Genomic DNA, 18,761 nt, shown 5'->3' on the forward strand with positions numbered 1-18,761 from the left:
ATGGCGAAGCAGGGGTACAAGTGGACCAGTTCAGAGGAGGACATCGAGGAGTCCATCCCCGCCGTTGAGTCGGACGAGGAGCATGAGGAGCAGTGGGATGACTTCTCTGCCCGAGCCACCCTGTGTGTTTAGGGTCCTCTCTGCCTTTTTGGTGTCTCGATGCCAAAGGGGGAGAGAGTGTAGGGATTTGCGTTGTGTCGTGCTTGGTGTGTTTGCTTTGTCGTTTGAACCTCGTTTGTCTTTGTGTGGTTTGTGCCTTCGAAACTTTTCCTACATATGGTGTAAGTCATATGCACTCTAGTCTATTTTAGTTAACTTGTTTGTACTATCTTGTCTAGTGTTAGCCTTTCTATTGCAAGATATGCCTTGTCTCTATAATATAGAGGGAGCTTTGATCCTAGTATGTGTGTCGTGCAGTCCAAAGAAACCATCTAGTTGGCACACATGTAGGGGAGCCCGTCTATATTCTAGAGAGGAGGGGTTTGCGTTTGCTTAATATTATTTCCATTGTGCAAATCCCGTGTTATCATCAATCCACCAAAAAGGAGGAGATTGTAAGGGCATATTTTTTTCCTAAGGTGTTTTGGTGATTGATGACAATGCGTTTGCGGACTAATCGTGTGCCTTGAGTATCCCAGACGTTTCATCGCTAGGCACAAGATGGTTGGGTGCCCCTCGAAGACTGTTGAAGATGGCGTCTTTTCTACGTTTCTTTTTGGTGGATTTGAGTCGTAGGAAAGCCGTACTATTAAGAAGGGGTCCACGTCAGAAAGGTTTGGGTGGAATCATCACGTACACGTTTCTTCCTTGTCCCCTCCTTTCCCTTGCACCTTGGAGCTTCCTCCGTCCTTGTTTCTGGCTATTGTGGTGGCTCGCGGTAGTACTGCTCCCATGTGAGCGGTAGTACCGTAGGAACAAGCGGTAGTACTGTGCTGCGGCGCGGTAGTACCACAGGTGCCCACGGTAGTACCGCTCCCCTGGAACTGCACTACCGTGGCCCACCAGGCTAGTGCCGCTCCCCCCGGTAGTAGGGGCGGATGTAATTTTTTACATCCGCGCCCACCACGGTAGTACCGCTTTCCTTTCGCGGTACTACCGTGCTCGACTATCAGGCGGTAGTACCGCCCCTCTGCGGTAGTACTATGTCGGGTTTTTGCTTCTTTCGTTTTTCAGCGGACCAGCGGTAGTACCGTGCTGCGGCGCGGTAGTACCGCAGGTGCCCACGGTAGTATCGCTCCCCTGGAGATGCACTGGCGTGGCCCACCGGGCTAGTACCGCTCCCCCGTGGTAGTAGGGGAGGATGTAACTTTTTACATCCGCGCCCACCACGGTAGTACCGCTTTCCTTCCGCGGTAGTACCGTGCTCGGCTGTCAAGCGGTAGTACCGCCCCTCTGCGGTAGTACTGTGTCAGGTTTTTGCTTCTTCCGTTTTTCAGCGGAAGTAGGCACGGATGTTTCTTTATCCACACTCTTCCCAGGCTAAGGGGTTCCTGCCTTGCGGTAGTACCGCCCTCGGCACTTGTGCTACAGGTCCTCCTTAGCTGTTGCTAGTGCAGCGGTAGTACCGCAGGCCTGCACGGTTGTACCGCGTGACCTTGCGGTAGTACCACTTGGCAGCAAGCGGAAGTACCGCGTGGACCCACGGTAGTACCGCTGGCCTGGCGTGGTAGTACCGCTGGCCGCGGGCTGGTAGGTGGATAACGGTTGGATCTTTGTCCCTCACTATAAAAGGGGTCCCCTTCTTCCCCGTTGACTTATCTCTTCCAACCCTAAGCTCCATTGTTGCTCTAAGCTTCATTTTTGCCCGATCTCACTCCCTAGCCAATCAAACTTGTTGATTTGCTCGGGAGTGGTTGAGAAGGCCTCGATCCACACTTCCACCAAGAGAAATTTGATTCCCCCCACTAATCCCTTGCGGATCTTGTTACTCTTGGGTGTTTGAGCATTCTAGACGGTTGAGGTCACCGCGGAGCCATAGTCCATTGTGGTGAAGCTTCATGGTGTCGTTGGGAGCCTCCAATTGAGTTGTGGAGATTGCCCCAACCTTGTTTGTAAAGATTCGGTCGCCGCCTCCAAGGACACCAATAGTGGAATCACGGCATCTCGCATTGTGTGAGGGCGTAAGGAGAATACGGTGGCCCTAGTGGCTTCTTGGGGAGCATTGTGCCTCCACACCGCTCCAACGGAGACGTACTTCCCCTCAAAGGGAAGGAACTTCGATAACACATCCTCGTCTCCACCGTCTCCACTCTTGGTTATCTTGTGCCTTTACTTGTGCAAGCTTATTTGTGTTATATCTCTTGCTTGCGTGTGTTCCTATCCTTGTTGCATCATATAGGTTGCTCACCTAGTTGCATATCTAGACAACCTACTTTGATGCAAAGTTTAAATTGTTAAAGAAAAGCTAAAAATTATTAGTTGCCTATTCACCCCCCCCCTCTAGTCAACCATATCGATTCTTTCACTTACGCTTGTGCGTTCTGATTATTTCGAATAACTGGATGCACGTGCACCCATTTGCATAAAAATCCACTATCATCAAACATGCCATTATATTTTATATCCATCTCTTAAAAAAATCGAAGGAGGCATGATTGATTCAGTCCCTAGCCGATGACATGATTCTTTTACTTCATCTTCCCGCTCTTCTCCCCATCCAAACCTTCAATTTTCCTCTCCAAAATGTATAACATTCCACGCCTCATCGCTCCACAAACCACATACGCCTTCACACTTGTACTCTCTTCTTTCTCGCGCTTCTTCTTTTCTCTCATCCCATGCATGGAGAAGTGCATCGCTAGACGCAGTGGCAGCTGCACACACGGCATCGACGGTGCGCGTTCTTTCACGATTCGCATCGGCACGGCGTGCTACTTAGAGTATAGCGGGACGTTGGATTCTGGTTTGCATGGTATACGCGTATTCAAAGCACCAATCTGACAGCACTGTCTGACATAAGGCTGCTACACGCTCCAGACGCCCCATGCACCCTGATCAATCACGCTCACACGTCGTAGGACAACATTGACCGGTTCCACTAGCTGTTTCAACTACACACAAGCACACAAGCGGCCCATTTGTCTAATCCACCGTGATTGAGCCATGATGCCTCAAAGTTCGTCTTCTGCTCGCCGTCTCCGGACAGCTCTACCACGGCTGCCATTGATCTTCTGCCCAAGGTGCCCCGGGACCAGGAGAAGGTGGTTTCTGTCCGGGACAGACCGGAACCCAGACATCCGGTTTTACAAATACCCGAACCAGGCAGTATGTTGCACTGAACAAGTATCCGATTCTACAAATGTCCAAGCTAGGCAAAAGGTTTTAGTAAAAAAAATGAGAATGGTGTGCACTTTTTTTTGAGAAAACAAGAATGGTGTGCACTCAATAGGCAGTGAATAGCTTGTTGTATCTTTGGGCAAGAGAATGAATATAATACCATTCTGAAATTAGCTTTTCAATCAATAAATCTGTCCACATATAGTCATACATCAGTCACCGATGAGCTCCGAGACATGCACTGGTGCCTGGATGCACGGTAAAAAGCCTCACGACAATGTGCCAGAACGGCAATTTTCACATGTGAGCGTGGACACCATATTCGTAAGTACAGCGCCTAAGCTAGGTACACACAACCATTTTAGTACTAAAACCAGAGTCGGGCCCGCGATGTAATAGAAGTCATGCCCTGCAGGCCTTTCCCTGCATGCTCTGAGCGGACCGGCCCCTGCGTACGTCAAAACCGTACCAGGCGACCCCACCGAAAGCGACGTCTGCTGTGTATTTGCGTGTATCGATCAAATGTATGCCCGCTTTGCTTACTTTCACGTTTTCTTTTGCACACATCACGCGCGTCGCGGCCGTCGATGCGCTGCGTGCATCTGCCGCTGCGTGCAGGAAGGCCGCTCTCCCCATGCATGTCGTCTTTTTTATTGAACACATTACACACGCTTTGAATTATGATCAGGGAGACAGAGAACAATCCTACCTGGATAACCAGGAATGACTTTATTTTCAAGGGGACTAAACTCTTTGCACTTGTATGATGCCACGTTTTCAGCCATTAAAACCCTACTTTATCAAAATAATAAGCATGTGGCCGTATGCATCGTCCAGATGCAGAGGCCGGGGTCATCCTTCTTTTTTTTAAAAAAATATATCGCAATCGACTGAGATTTAACCAAGTCTCAGTCAAGTGGCATAACATACAAAGAAGAAAATAAAAAAGAAAATTTTGCACGGGTCTCAATGTAAGATCTTACGATTATAGCATCAATGAGACTTAATTCTCAAAGTTGAATATAAAAGAAAATCAGTAAAGAAAATGCAGGGGAGGATTTGGACACGCGCGCGAGCGGCCACCACGGGACGGGGATGGACTGCTCGCTCCCACCCAATCAAACGCGCCGATCAAATCCATCCGTCCATCCGAACCGAACGCAAACGGATCCCCACTCCTGGCGTCCCGCGCTCCCCGTCCACGGCCACTCGTTCCTCACCACCACCACCAGCCACCGCCCACCGCTCACCGCCGGCGTACGAAATGCTGTCCGCGTCCCTGAAGCCGCCGCCCTCCCTCGCGGCGATCTCCCCGTCCTCCCGCGCCCCCGCGCCGCCCGCCGCCTCATTCCCTTCCCTTCTTCCCAGCCGCGGCCGGGTCCGCCTCTCGGCGGCCGCGTCCGAGGGCGCCACCGTCAGCCAGGAGGACGACGCGTCCGTCTCCGCCGCGTTCGAGGAGGCGCGCCTGGCCCAGGTACGCACGCACAGCCTCGCCTCAGCTGTTTCCTTGCTGCCTACTGCCAGCCCACGCTTCCCCGGTGGCCGTTCTTGGCAGTTGCTGTGGTGCGCGGGAGCTGTTCGATGCAATGCCGGCTGGGGGTATCATTCATCACAGGACACTATTGAGACTGCCGTGATGCTTGCAGTTCGCGGCGGACTGGAAGGCTGTGCGCGCAGACAAGGAACAGGGGAAGATCCTCACGCTGCCGGTGCTGCGCTCAAACACCGGCGGGCTCATCCTGAAATACAACTCCATGCAGGGCTTCGTGCCCAATCCTCTCCTCAGCCCCGCCCATTGGTGTAAAGGTACCCTTTCCTCCTCCTTCCAGTTGATTATCTACTCAATCTGCCCGCCCCACTACTTTGAGCCGACCGTAGTTACAAATGGAAACAATTCAAGAGTGGATTGCAGCTGCTGTGACTTAATTTATGGTCCATGTCTGTTTTGGTTTGCAGATCCCAAAAGGCCCATTCAAGATGTTACAAAGGACCTAGTAGGTTCCTCTGTTTCTGTCAAGGTAACTGATTTTTTTGTTCCTTTCTCCATGCTTTTTTTTAATCGTATCCTTCCGGCATGCTAGCAACTGTATTTACTAATTAAGTGGATGGTAGACTCACTTTTTTGACTATGTGTGTTCTACATAGTAGGGCAAATGGCATGCTGGTTTAAGTTTGTAGCAATTAGAATATGCTCCATAAAGTTGACCTTATACCGTGACATGAACTATTGCCATGTTTTGGTTTTACTTACTGCATTTGGCAGTAGAGGTAGACTACAGCAATAGTAAACTGGGTTTATAGCTCCAAGAAACTGTCCTTCAATTTTCTTCAATTCTAGTAAACTTCGTTCTGATAGTAGCCTGGCCCTATCAATTACAGCCTATTTCCCATGATCAGACACATATTTGGTAGTTACACCGACAGTTTTGGTTGTGCCTTAAAATATTATATACTTCGGTATTTCTACCAAATGAGCACCAGATTTCAGGGTTCCACTTGCTGTTGCTAATTGCTATAGGTAGTTGAAGCAAATGAGGCAGAAAAGAAGCTTGTATTCTCTGAGAAGGATGCCAGTTGGTCAATGTACTCTTCTCAAGTAAAGATTGGCGGTACCTATGATGGAATTGTTGGTTCTGTCTTCCACTATGGTGCATTTGTTCACCTGCGATTTCCTGATGGTACTATTTGGCAGTAGCCTTGGTCACTTCTGTTCTAAATATTTTATTTCACATAGAGATTGACGGCAACTATGCTCAAACAGGAAAGTATCATCTCACTGGTCTCGTACATATCTCTGAGGTCTCTTGGGATCTTGTCCAAGATGTCCAAGATTTTCTAACTGAAGGCGATATCGTCAAGGTCATAGTGGTGAATGTTGATGCGTAAGTATCCTAGTGGTGTGTTTTTTTCTCAGTAAAATCGCCTGCATCCTAGTGCAATCTAGTTGGTTTGTGGTAATAAACCTAATATATTGGATAATGGCATTCATGGATGCTAGAATTGATAAAAAAAATGCACATCAGGAATATGATCTTAATGCCGTGCAACTATAATGCACAGTGTTTTAGGGGTAGATGAACAGAATTAAATGAATCTGTTTCAGGCATGCTTTCCTTTTGTTTCTTACAAGTGAGATCAAAAAACAATGGGCGTCTTATCTTGAATCAGAAAATCATGTTAAATGATCTGACATACTTGCATTCCCTACACAAACAGGGAGAAGTCAAGGATTGGTTTATCAATCAGGCAATTGGAGGAAGATCCTCTGCTGGAGACATTGGACAAAATTATTCCTTTGGTCAGTTGCTGAATACACAGTGTCTCAGGATGTTTTACTACTCAACTTCGTTCATTTAGGAGTGGACTCATGCAGTTAACAATCATGTTTTGTAGGAACCCGACCTATCACCTGATTCTGAGACCGCATCATCTCCTCCAGAAATTGAACTTCTTCCAGGACTTGACGGTATATGTAATGAACTTCTACAAGAGGACGGGTATGTGTTCTGTTTGAATGTGTTATCCAGTTGTTTATTGTTGGTGTACCACTTTAAGAGCAGTGTCCTTTTCTTCTTGACTAGAACCATGGTATACATGTATGTATAGGTTCTGCCGTGATCTTGTGTGTTAATATATTGTATTTTCTTCACAGTATAACAGATGTGCGGTTCGGGCGGCAGGCTTTGGAGAAACGTGTGGTTTCACAAGATCTAGAGCTCTGGCTTTCTAGCGTATGTATCGTCCTAAAGCACACTAATTTTATTACTCATCGAAGTTGCCACGTGACGAGTATGGTGATGTATTGGGTCTCTCGTTCGTTATGCAGGTGCCAGCTAAGGACAACCAGTACAAGCTTCTTGCTCGAGCTGGGAGACAGGTTGGCTTTCTTATTTGATACATAGTATGTATTATTATTTTCTTTCGGTAGGCAGTTCCATTGTACTACTGGACTGCAAGTATGTGGATAGGTTTTCGGTCCCTGGTCAACAGAACAAATACTACATTCCATAGAACAACATAATCTATGTTTCGAGAAGAGCCATTGATCACAACTTATCTATTGATATGTCATGCGAGTCGTAAACACTGCCATCTGTTGAGAGCGAGCAGCAGAAGGGAAGGGCTCTTTTTATGCAGCTGTACATGTGTGAAGCCATGGAATGAGAAGCCAGTGTTTACAGCCGTGCCAAAAACATGCCACACAGCTGCATAACCAACCTGTTTATACATTGCTTGATATGCCTGCAATGCGCAAGCTGCCAAAACAAGTGCACCTCACGACGAGCCATATATCACTGCCAAAACCCTGGAGTTTGAGAAACTATATATTGTCCATATATCACACGCATAAGCACCTTGTCTTGTCGCTTTCAAACTGTAGGCCAAATCTTCATAGATGATCTTTCTTCAACTCGGCATATATGCAGGTCCAGGAAGTGTACCTGACGACGAGCCTAGACCAGGAGGGCGTGAAGAAGGCGGTGCAAAGAGTGCTAGGACGCGTTCCCTGAGCTTTCCTGCCTGAAGGTTCCCAGCCAGTTCCCTAACTAAGCGACCACACTATACACACTGAAGCCTAAACGACAGTTCGTCGACACGCATGGTGCTGAAACTCCATTCCTCCCAGGTGGAGACCGAGAGTTGTACATTTTTGCAGCACTGCAATGAGTAGGTAGGCGCGGCAATCACCTGGCTGAACCAACTGAACCCTCTGGGAGTTCCCGTGTATATGTAAATAAATATAAATACGTACGTTTGCTAATGGCCCGGAGCAGAAACTGTGTCTCCCTCTCGTGGTTTCGATGTTGTTGTGTAGGACTACCATACCAGCGGTGGCATATGGCTCACTTTGTGTTTGCCGAAATAGCAACTAGGAGCGTTTGGTTGGTCGCCACACCATGACATGAGTCTCGATAAGCAATGCAAAACAGTCAAATTGGATGGCAAGTTCATCATTTATTTCCCTTTTTTTTTGCATCTTGGACAAAGATAGTCTACAATCAATCTGGGTCAGCAACGTGCACCACAGCCCAGCAAATGATTAAGCGAGATGCTAATTAGTTTACGGAGTTTGGAGTACCGATTAATTAAAGCGGGCCGGCTACGGCTAGGCTAGTGAAAAAGTGACATGAGATGATGCAGACGTACGGATAGCGGAGTGGATTGGATTGGACCGGGACGATCGATACCATCTAGGTTCGTTCAGTCGACGTTGTACGACGCCCATCAAACAAAGCGCACCGCGGCGCTCCCGCGTGCGCCCACCGTCCCGCCAAATTTAAAAGGGCAACACTACGTGTGGGCCCGCGGATCTGCCTTGTGAGCTATTGGATTCAATGTAAGAGCATCTTCAACAGCCGCGTCAAAAGACGCGCGCGAGACATTTTCGCGCGCTCCAGCGGTGGCGGGAAACTAGCGCGCGTGGGAAACGATTGCGCGTGGGGGAAAAGGCGGCAGCTCGCGCGCTACATTTGGCGCGCCTATAAATTGCAGCGCCCTCTCCGCTCTCTCCATCGCCCTCTGTCGTCGACACGCCATCACCGCGCTACCATGCCGCCTCGCCGCCGGGGAGGTACGGGCTACCGCGGCGTCCGCGTGCGTCCGTCCGGCACCTACTCCGCCGAGATTCGGTCGGGCGACGGCATGCGGCTCCGTCTCGGAACCTTCGACACCGCCCAGGAAGGCGCCCGCGCGTACGACGCTGCGGCGTGGCACCTCCTGCGGTCCCGTCAGGACATGAACTTCGCCGATGTGGCGACGCGGGAGCGTGCACAGGAGTTGGCGCCTTTCCTGCGGCTTCTTACCGATGAGGATCGTCGCAAGCACCGGAGCGGGAGCATTGTCTCAGGCTGGCCGAGATGGACGAGCAAGCCATGGCGCTGTGGAGCCATCACTTCCCGGAAGACACCAACGAAGAACAGTTTTTCGTCCAGAGGAGGGTGAAGAGGAGGAAGGAGCGAGCCAACTATCGCGAGGACAAGCGAACGCGGAAGGAGATCGCTAAATACAACCAAGCGATAGGAGATGCGTCCTCCTGGAACTCCGGCGACGAGCGGTTCCTTGACGCCTACGCTCCGACGTCGGAGGAGGATATCACCGAGACAGAGTCTGAGTCGGACGAGTAGTTTAGTAGTAGAAGAACTATCTACGAAATCAAATATGTATCGAATCGTAGTAGGAAAAAAACTGAAATATAGTGCGCCTGCTGAAGCGGCGTGGGCGCGCTTTAATTTGCAGCGGCCGCTGGAGCCAGCGCCCCGCCACGCGCAAAAGCTGGCTAAGCCGGCGCTGTATCGTGACTTTTAGCGTGCGGCGCGTTGCGCGGCTGTTGGAGATGCTCTAAGATGGCCGTTAGATTCAACTGTCTGCTTTGCAACAATGATGATGTTGCGTTTGAACGTTTGCAATAGATTTCATGTTGCAGAACTTATGCGATGAAGGTATTATTGCAATTTTTTTTACAAGAGAGCTATTGTTGCAGAATTTTTTTGTCTTGTAAACGTCGTGTTTCTTCTAAGGAAGGCCGTTAAATTCTCGGTGAAATTCATTCTGGTGATTGCGCGCATCATGTCGGCTCATGGTACTTGGTGGCAAAAGCTTTCCAGCATGGTTTCTATTGGCTTACAACTCACGCAGACATCGTTCGCAAGTGTGATGATTGCCAAAAATTTGCACGACAAGCTCATGTGCCGGCTCAGGAATCACGGATAATCCCAATCACTTGGCCGTTTGCCTTTATATAGGTGTTTACAGAAGAATGTTTTGCAACATTAGTGATGTTGCAGAATCTTTCTTGCAGCAGGGAGGATGTTGCAAGAAAAAAATCACCACCGGTGAGGGAGGAGCAGCACCACCCATCCCACAGCCGGCGAGCACCAGATCACCGACCAGGTCGCTCACCACATCCTCCTCTCCGGCGAGGTGGGTGTACCGTGCTTGGCCGATAGTTGTGGTGGAGGCGAGCGGCAACACCGACCAATGCGCCGACCCCGGCTGCAACCTCGTCGCCTTATCCTCCTCTGCGGGGAGGTGAGTGGTTGCCGGTGCCAAAGCGTCGGGCGACGCACGTCTCTCATTCAGCGTTGCAGGGATTTGGATGTCGCTACCTTGTCTTCATCTTCCCCGGTCTGTAAGAGACCCGTTGTTGCGGTGATAAGAATGCAACAACGGGTCAGTTGCAAATCTAATAGTAGTGGCCCGTGGGGCACGTGGCGTGCAGGGAAGATGGCGGAGGCGGGAGCTGCAATCCGCCGGGTGATTATAAGCCTTTTCCAATTTTAAAATACCTTACAACTCCCACTCGACTCCAGCCAATCGTTGGCCGCCGTGCGTGTGCGCGTGCGTGCACCACCCGCCGACGTGCAGGCGTGCAGCCTGCACCCATCGGTCGACGCTTCCGATGGCCAGCGAACAAGAAGAGCGCATAGCGTTGATGATCGCGAGGAGCGCCGCATCGACAAGAGCAAGCCGACAACAACACCAAGGAGCCATGGCAAGACCCTCCCTGCCTCTGCTATATCTACCCACGCACGCCGCGCCGAGCAAAGCTCCCCACCTGATCGATCCATCCGTCTCTCCTCTCCCCCACGTACCCAGCAACCATGGCTCGTCATGGCGGCGGCGGCGGTAGCGGCAGCTGCACGTCGAAGGCGTCTCTGGCCAGGTACATCCCGCGGGCCCTGCGGGGCCGGAAGAAGCAGCAGCCGTACCTCATGGGGGGCCGGCGGCGGGCGCCCGACGGCTACGCGGCGTCGGTGGAGCTCAGCGCGAGCGCCGGCTCCACGTGGCCCGCCGACTCGGTGGTGCGGGTGGTGCTCTGGAGCGGCATCGTGGAGGTGTACGCGGGCGTGGTGCTCGCCTGCGCCGTCGTCGGCAACCACCCGCCGGGCCTCTGCCTCGCGCACCCGGACGTCTTCCGCAACCCGCACGGCGCCACCGTGCGGCCCCTCGAGCCGCTCTTCCCCGGCCAGAAGGTGCTGCTGCTGCCCGAGACCACCGTGCGCCGGCTCCAGCGCGACATCCCCGAGGGCTCCGTCGGGGCCAACCCCGACCACGACGACCGCGAGGACGAGGACGCGGCGGCGTCGTCCACGGACGACGCGGACACGGACGCTGACATGTCCTCGTCGTCGTGGTCGGGGGAGGAGCGGGAGGCGACGCCGGAGGGGTGCTGCGCGAGGGACTTCTTCGTGAACCGGGAATTCTGGGCCGAGTGGCAGTTCAAGAGGATGGTGGACCGCGGGCTCGCCGTCAAAAAGGAGGGCGCCGCCAGGCCGGCGAAGAAGGACAAGAAGAGGCGGAGGAAGACGAAGCAGACGGACGGCACGCCGGACGCGGCGGCGGGCACGGGGTGCCGTAACTCCGGCAGGATAAGCCAGGCGCAGAAGTGGACGAGGCCGTGGGAGCCGAGCCTGCCGTCCGTGGACGAGGACGAGGAGGACGCGACGCCGCCGTCGACCCCTTCATCGGAGGCGGCGGCGAGGACCGACCACGAGACGGCATGAGCTCATCGACGCGATCTTGTCCATGGTCGAACGTGCACATAGTGGCTTTCCGGGCAGCTTAATCTGCATGCACGGCGTGGATCCTGGTATATAACCATGGATTTGTGTCCATATATACCAGGAGAGGTTTAGAATGGTTATTGTGAATTATTACAATTACTCGTGGTTGTAGATGCATATAAAACTGTAAACTGGTAACATGTCGTGGAATTTGTAAATCGCCGGTTTGCTTTGGTGGTTGTCTTCTTGTATAATTTTTCAAATTTATCTTTTTTTTAGACAAACAGGCAGGAGCTCCCTGGCTCCATTATACTAAATGAAACCATCAGATGTCAATACAAGCAACAAAGCTGTTCAGAAAGCAACTAAACGAAGTTCTCCAAGTACTTATTACATCTTCCACCCACAAAGAGATACTAGCTATTTCATAGCATTTCTCTCTCTTTTTTGGGGGGCCACATCATATTTCTCATTAAGTGACTAGTCGAAGCAATTTGTGTTTTTTGTTATTGATTAGTCCTAGAGTTGTGGCTTTTTGTTAAAATCCCCTAAAGTTAAACCTTTTTGTGGTACTCAACAATGATGTTTAATGCCAATTTATGAAAAATTAGCCAGGGAAGCTATACTGATACAGGGAGACTATAATCAAAAAGTTATACTAAAGTTGGTGTCACTTGTTTTGGGCGGAGAGAGTATAATGGCTGAAGCTTAGTTTTAGTGAGTTGTCCCTTTTTAATTAACATTTCTTACATCAAACAAGTTTCCAGGAAACTACCATGACAAGCAGCTGAACATTACGCTGATCAAGATTTAGAACCAGAAATCCGGTGACTTTACCACTAGTGTCCGTAACATCGGGCTTTTATCATCACATGGCACATGTGGTAAGCAATCAAAACATGAGACTATCATCGAATGGCCCAAAGAAATTAATACATTTAACACTTTTTTATTTCTATCTATGTATACTTTCTGCCCGAGGCAGAGCATCAACGTGATTTGAGAGAGGGTTAAATAAGAATTAAACAAAGTTGATGGGGCTAATTTAGTATATTATATTAAATTTGGCATAAATTGTTGGGTTCAACCCTCTCTTCGAGCAAGGGCGCCCCTAGCACAGACTGCGCATAAGGTTCTTGATGGGCCCCATGTTGTTAGTATAAATCCGAGGCACTTCGTTGATTATCCGAGGACCAAGCAATCACATAAGCATGACACCGAGATTTGTTAACAAGGTTCATCATCATGACTACATCCCCAGGGCATGACTACGGACACTCCTTCCCATGACACCGCTACTATACCGCACTCCGGCCGCCCGGGCGCCGGCACACGCCGCCGGCTCCCCCGCGTGCCCGTGCTATTATGTTGGCATAGGTTACATCGTGTATCTACCACCGCTATATATGAGAGGCCTAGGATACAAGTGTCTTACTTGGACACGACTCTGTATCCTATCTACACACCGTACGACTCCAAATCCAATTGTAACCTAACTTATACAATAATATTCGACACAATTCTAACAAACTCCACCTTGGCGAATATTCTCCACCACCTTGAATTCGTTCGTGCGTCGAACCTCCATGTACATTGGACTTGAGATACGCCATGAGCCCCACTGCTACTCCCAGACTCCCATGTGACTCCATCTGCAACTGTAGTCCCTTCTCGTCTTCTTTACAGTCAACACTTGAGAAAAATTAAGTTCCCCATTACTCTACCTTGTGCTTCCAACTTCCGGAGTATCCGTTCAACGACATCACACACCGATCACTGTCTGTGTGAAAAAAATGAACAACTCACATATTGGATGCCACATATAAGAGTTACGTGAACTCAACGTCACCGCTTTTTATGTACTCCTTGTCTGAAACTTGAAGGAATTTCACCGTCGCCCTGTGTCACCCTGAGTCAAATTCGCAGTTGTCTCACCCTTCTTCCGGATAGTCTCTGACATGTCCCACCGCTATAGCACTGCGCCTCCTTCTGCCTTGTCATCCGCACTTTGCCATGTGCACTGAACACCACAAAATATACGGCCATGTACTCTCTCAGCTTTTGACAATTTTAGACTTCCCACCACTTTCTCAGATTCTCCATGGTCAACTCCTGTCCATCTTCCGGCACCGATAGACCCAGTCACCAACTTGAATCCAATACTTGTCAACACCGCTTCAGCATCCCCTGCATAATTTGTCTGACCACACGTCTGACCGCTAGTGCCTTGGCCTGTTGATGTGTCCCGTGCTTACCGCACGCCTCGCCGCTATCACCGCGTCAAGCCTCCGATGTCCTGGTCGCGTCTCCCGGGTAGCTAGCCCACACTGCCTCAACCCCCACTGCAGAGAACCACCGATCTTCACCGACCGATACCGAGTATCACGTCTCCATCAGACCACTGGTACCTAGTCCGACCCACGTGTCTCTCGCCTTCCCGCTGAAATAGGATACGATTCTCCGGATCCTTACGCCGTAGCCCCTCCATCAGCACAGAGTGAAGTCTTTCGCTAGACTCCAGCTCCACCTTCAACATGACTCCATGTAGCTGCGCTATGCTACCCCGCGCCCTGTCGACTTCAAGCTATCATGTGTACACAATCTTGAATCAACCCTGCGCCATAGTCTGTCGAAGCCGCACAAGCCCTCGAGTCTGCACCACGTGTTTCCACGCCCCAGAAGTTGGCCACCATCAGCATCACGCTCCTATGTCGTCGTCGCTGAAATCACCACCGTCTTCTGCTTTGACCGACATCCACGTCGATCCGTCAGACAGTCCAGTCCGACCCAGCTGAATTATCCGACTGCACCATGCTCCACCCTGCATCGTGTCCGCCTCGCACATCTGTGCATTGTCTTGACGCCCTGTGTACGCATGATCCCCGCACGAAGCGCTCCGGGCTTCCAAATCATCTCCCGCGAATTGTCATACATCATATAATTTCCATCTTAGCTGTATGGGCTTCTGCAACACCGTCAAACATCACTGCTATGCCGACCGAGCTACTCCACTCCTACCGTAAAATCCAATCACGAGACAATATCCTTTGGTCCATACGTGGTGGTGCTTCTCTTGGCACAAACTACAATGCTTGAGGTTGATTTGTTTTCTCAGCCAACGTCATGGCTACCAGATGAAAGATATCCATATGATTAGTTTCCTTCGCTGATTGATTTCCTCCTGCCTTACGCACGTGCATTATTTTTCACAAACCTCAATCTGCCTCTACGTATTCAGCAGTAGTCTTGCACGCACTAATGCACGGCTGGGCAACGCCCGCTTTGCCCGCACAACTTGCACGCTCCATGGGTTGCTCCCGTGCCGGCGCCCTTGCACGCCCCGCGTGGGCGTCCACCTGGACCTGGGCTTGACCCCGCCACGCACCCAACAGGGCCCACGGCTGGCTTGTCAGATCCCCTGATGCTGGCCTATCTGCCCCTTGCCACCTTGCGGTGCCCGGTCTCCTGCTGCTCCATGTCAACGCGTACGGCGCTGTTTCCCGATCTCGCTGAGAAGCACCATCCGATCCAATCTGCCGAAATTGCCTCTCTCAATGGATCTACCGAAAACCTCTGGACGCTTCTCCGGATCGCTATATGAGCAGGCGTCTCGCTGCAACGTCGAATTTTCCTGTCGCCGTCTGCGACCAACTCGACAGATTCCACGAATTTTTCCACTCCTTCCTCTAAATCAACGAATATCCGCGGCCTCTTCATAACCTTGCTCATGATACCACTTGTTAGAATAAATCCGAGGCACTCCGTTGATCATTCGAGAACCAAGCAATCACATAAGTTGTTGCTATATTATTATTGGTGGTATAAATTATAATTTACACATAATTAGTTTATACCAAATCCTCACAATAAGTCAATGAGTAAACCCATTGATTTTCTCGTTCTGCCCCCCAGCTCAGGGCGTAGTTAATGTACATGTTTTGGGCGTAGATGACACCAACAACTTGTCTCGACCAAGGGGAGTTACACAAGTAATCAACTTCCTTATCCTAAGAAAAAGTCACCTTTTAACCCATATTCAGTGCAAATAGTGAAGGTTAGCCTAGGTGATAACCCCCAAGTAAAATGAAGCAATCCTATACACAACACATCTTCGGTGCGAGATTCATATTATCGTACTCATGATATTTTTTTTTTTGAGCAACCGGCAGGAGCACTGCCTTTTCACTAAAGAGGAAATATGTACATGTTGGCATGTTTTAAGAGGGACATGCGAGAAACCACTAGGTAGACCAAAACCACATATGAACTACTCTTGGATTTCAATAACTCTAGGCCTAAATCAAAATCTCGTCACGCAATCTCCTCGAAGGTGAGATGGGCCTTGATTGATCTAGATCATCTCAAGCACATCAAAGGCACACCAATAACAAAAGCAATCAAAACCCTAGTACTAGTCTACAAAGCCTTCTATTTAGAGAAACTTCGATTTAGATAAGCCGCCTTCTGATCCAACTGGTCAAAAGGGAATTTCAGAGTGCACCAATAATCTCAAAAAACAAGATGAGATTCAAATAAAACCAGAAAAGTAAACTTTGGAATGTGAGGGGCTTTACAAGTTTTGCTTAATGTACTTGTTAAAAGCTTGTGAAATTTACATGTTAATTTTGTTTAATCTTTCCAGGAAGAACCAAGCTCCCTATAAAGCTACAAAGTTATTATTTACTACTTTATTTGGAATATGCAAACAAGTGGAGTGAGGATCGCATTCACTTGGTATGTATCTTTGTTAGTTTGTTTTAATGTAACAGTTAAACGTGATTTGATATTTTGGTTGTTTATACTATCTTTGAATGTTATATATAGTCACTGGTGAAGCTAGATAGAAACTTTAGTGGAGCCAAATAGTAAAATATGCAGATATGTGGGAGCAAATAATTAAAAATTCCATCAAAGCCCTCCAAAATTTCTGAACTTTGCATTATTTTGAAGGTTGGGGGCAATGCCCCCCCCCCTCCCCGGCGCCCGTACACATAGATTTGCTACTATTGATCAGAGATTGTACAATGGCTAGTTCATACTCAAACCATGAGTGCACCCATTGGAAAAAAATCTGACTCCGCCCCTAAACATGCCCTCTGTTCCGCTCCTACCCGGGTAGCTCCCTGTGGGAGCAGGCTACCCCGGGAAGATAGCCGCGATGCGATCTTGTTCATGGTCGAACGTGCACATAATGATTTCTCGGGCAGCTTAAGCTGCATGCATGGTGTTGATCCTGGTATATATAAACATGGATTTGTGTCCATATGCCAGGAGGTTTAGAATGGTTATTGTGAATTACTCGTGCCTGTAGATGCATAAAACTGGAAACCGGTAACATGTCGAGGAATTTATAAATCACCAGTTTGCTTTGGTGATTGTCTTATACAATTTTTCAAATTTATCACTCAAAACTAGTGTATTTGTATAAAGATTAAATTTCATAGGCTAGTGCATCACAATTTTTAGTTGGCATTTATACTTTTTGTCAAAAAGGAGGAATACTGCCGACCTCTGCATCTCCTGATGCACACAACCATCTTATTAAAAATCCAGGTCTAGAACAAAGTCTCAAAGTCTTAAGCAGTAGTAGGAAGCTTAAAAGTAAATAAATTTGCCACAACCGCTGAAAATATGGTAAGATGACTAAACGCCTATCATATTATTGAACCGTCATCCAAATCGGTTGTAAGTATCCCATGCAACTGTCTTTCATAGGTTGCACCCAGTAGTCATATGCTTCCTGTGTGGTCCGCATGGCTGAGATATGAACTCGTAAAGATAGACGCCATGGTTCTCAGGTCTTGTCCGGCCATCATCTACAACCCCGGCACTTTACACCGGACGCTAGGACGTTTCCTTGGCCGTTACGTGCGATTCCTGGCCGAGTCGAGTAAATTGGCTAGCGGCCATGCCAAAGGACCCCGCGGGCGCCACTGCTTTTTCCTCTCAACATTTTCATTCTTTTTTAACCCGTGTAGTGCCTGTTAGCATTGCTAGCGTTTGGAAGGAGGGACTCTAATACAGATGTTAAGCAAAAAAATCTTTTATTTATTTTCTTTTAAGCGCCTATGGAAGTGCTGGGTGTAAGAAAAACTGTGATGCGGAAACTTTATTCCAGGATCATGTATGCACTGGTTGATTCAACCTTTTGATATCTTTAATTTACATACCTTGATGTCTCCATAATATATGTCAAACCATCAAAATTGTCAGTGAAATGGCTCCATAAATAATGCATAATCACCAATGCATTAGTCGTAAACTATCCACGGACCATACAGTAGTAGAGAGTGTTTTCTCTCCCCTCTTCCTTCATCTTTTAGTATCCCCTCAGATGATCAGAGAACGGTCTGTTATGTACCACGTACACGCTATCTATTATTTGCACTTTCATGTGTATGTGTACATCAACACTCTCGTAATATATTTCTTTACCCTCTAACGTGCATATGTGCTGCTACTTAATCCTAGTGCCAAATGACGTTCGAAGGTACTGCTATTTACTAATTTACAGGACACGAAGAGATGCTTACCGAGGACACTGATTGTTGTATCCAACACGAATGTTTGTTCTCAATCGTCGTGTCCTCTAAGACTACCACGTATCCAACCGCCTAACTATTGCCTAATCAGATGCCTTCTAGACTACCTATAGTAAGAAGTAACTTAAACTAGTAACACGCATATGTGTGATGTCATGTAACATTTTGTTTATTAAAGATCAAGCTTGGCGTATAGTGGAACCACTCATCAAGAAATATCTTGAAACTCATTTTTAAAAAAAATCCGAGAACCATGTTTATCTTGATACTTATACTAAAATAGTCGTATGCATCCCTAGTTGGTGCATAGGCCGAGAAGTGAAAAATCTCTCTCATTTAAAAGTGGTTGCATGCATCACCCAAATGTAGAGGCCGAGGTCATCCTCCTTTTTTAAAATAATGCAACTCTTCATTTATTACGTTATAGACTCATCTTATC

General features: G+C 48.8%; 2 protein-coding genes across 2 annotated transcripts; both read left to right on the top strand.

The window, feature by feature from the left end:
• The first annotated feature begins 4,431 nt into the window (after nt 1–4,431).
• Nucleotides 4,432–8,038, top strand: LOC125553135 (4-hydroxy-3-methylbut-2-enyl diphosphate reductase-like). Its single transcript, XM_048716919.1, has 10 exons — nt 4,432–4,750; nt 4,923–5,082; nt 5,233–5,294; nt 5,795–5,954; nt 6,038–6,158; nt 6,493–6,574; nt 6,670–6,773; nt 6,929–7,007; nt 7,103–7,153; nt 7,704–8,038. Exons 1-10 carry the CDS (start codon nt 4,541–4,543, stop codon nt 7,785–7,787), a joined length of 1,113 nt encoding a protein of 370 aa, XP_048572876.1. The 5' UTR covers nt 4,432–4,540; the 3' UTR covers nt 7,788–8,038.
• Nucleotides 8,039–10,586: 2,548 nt separating this feature from the next.
• On the top strand, nt 10,587–12,058 carry LOC125553136. The gene has a single exon (XM_048716920.1). The coding sequence runs from the start codon at nt 10,878–10,880 to the stop codon at nt 11,778–11,780; it is 903 nt and encodes a 300-aa protein (XP_048572877.1). The 5' UTR covers nt 10,587–10,877; the 3' UTR covers nt 11,781–12,058.
• The last annotated feature ends 6,703 nt before the right edge of the window (nt 12,059–18,761 follow it).

This window comes from Triticum urartu, chromosome 4 (genome assembly GCF_003073215.2).
Source record: "Triticum urartu cultivar G1812 chromosome 4, Tu2.1, whole genome shotgun sequence".
Taxonomy (NCBI): Eukaryota; Viridiplantae; Streptophyta; class Magnoliopsida; order Poales; family Poaceae; genus Triticum; species Triticum urartu.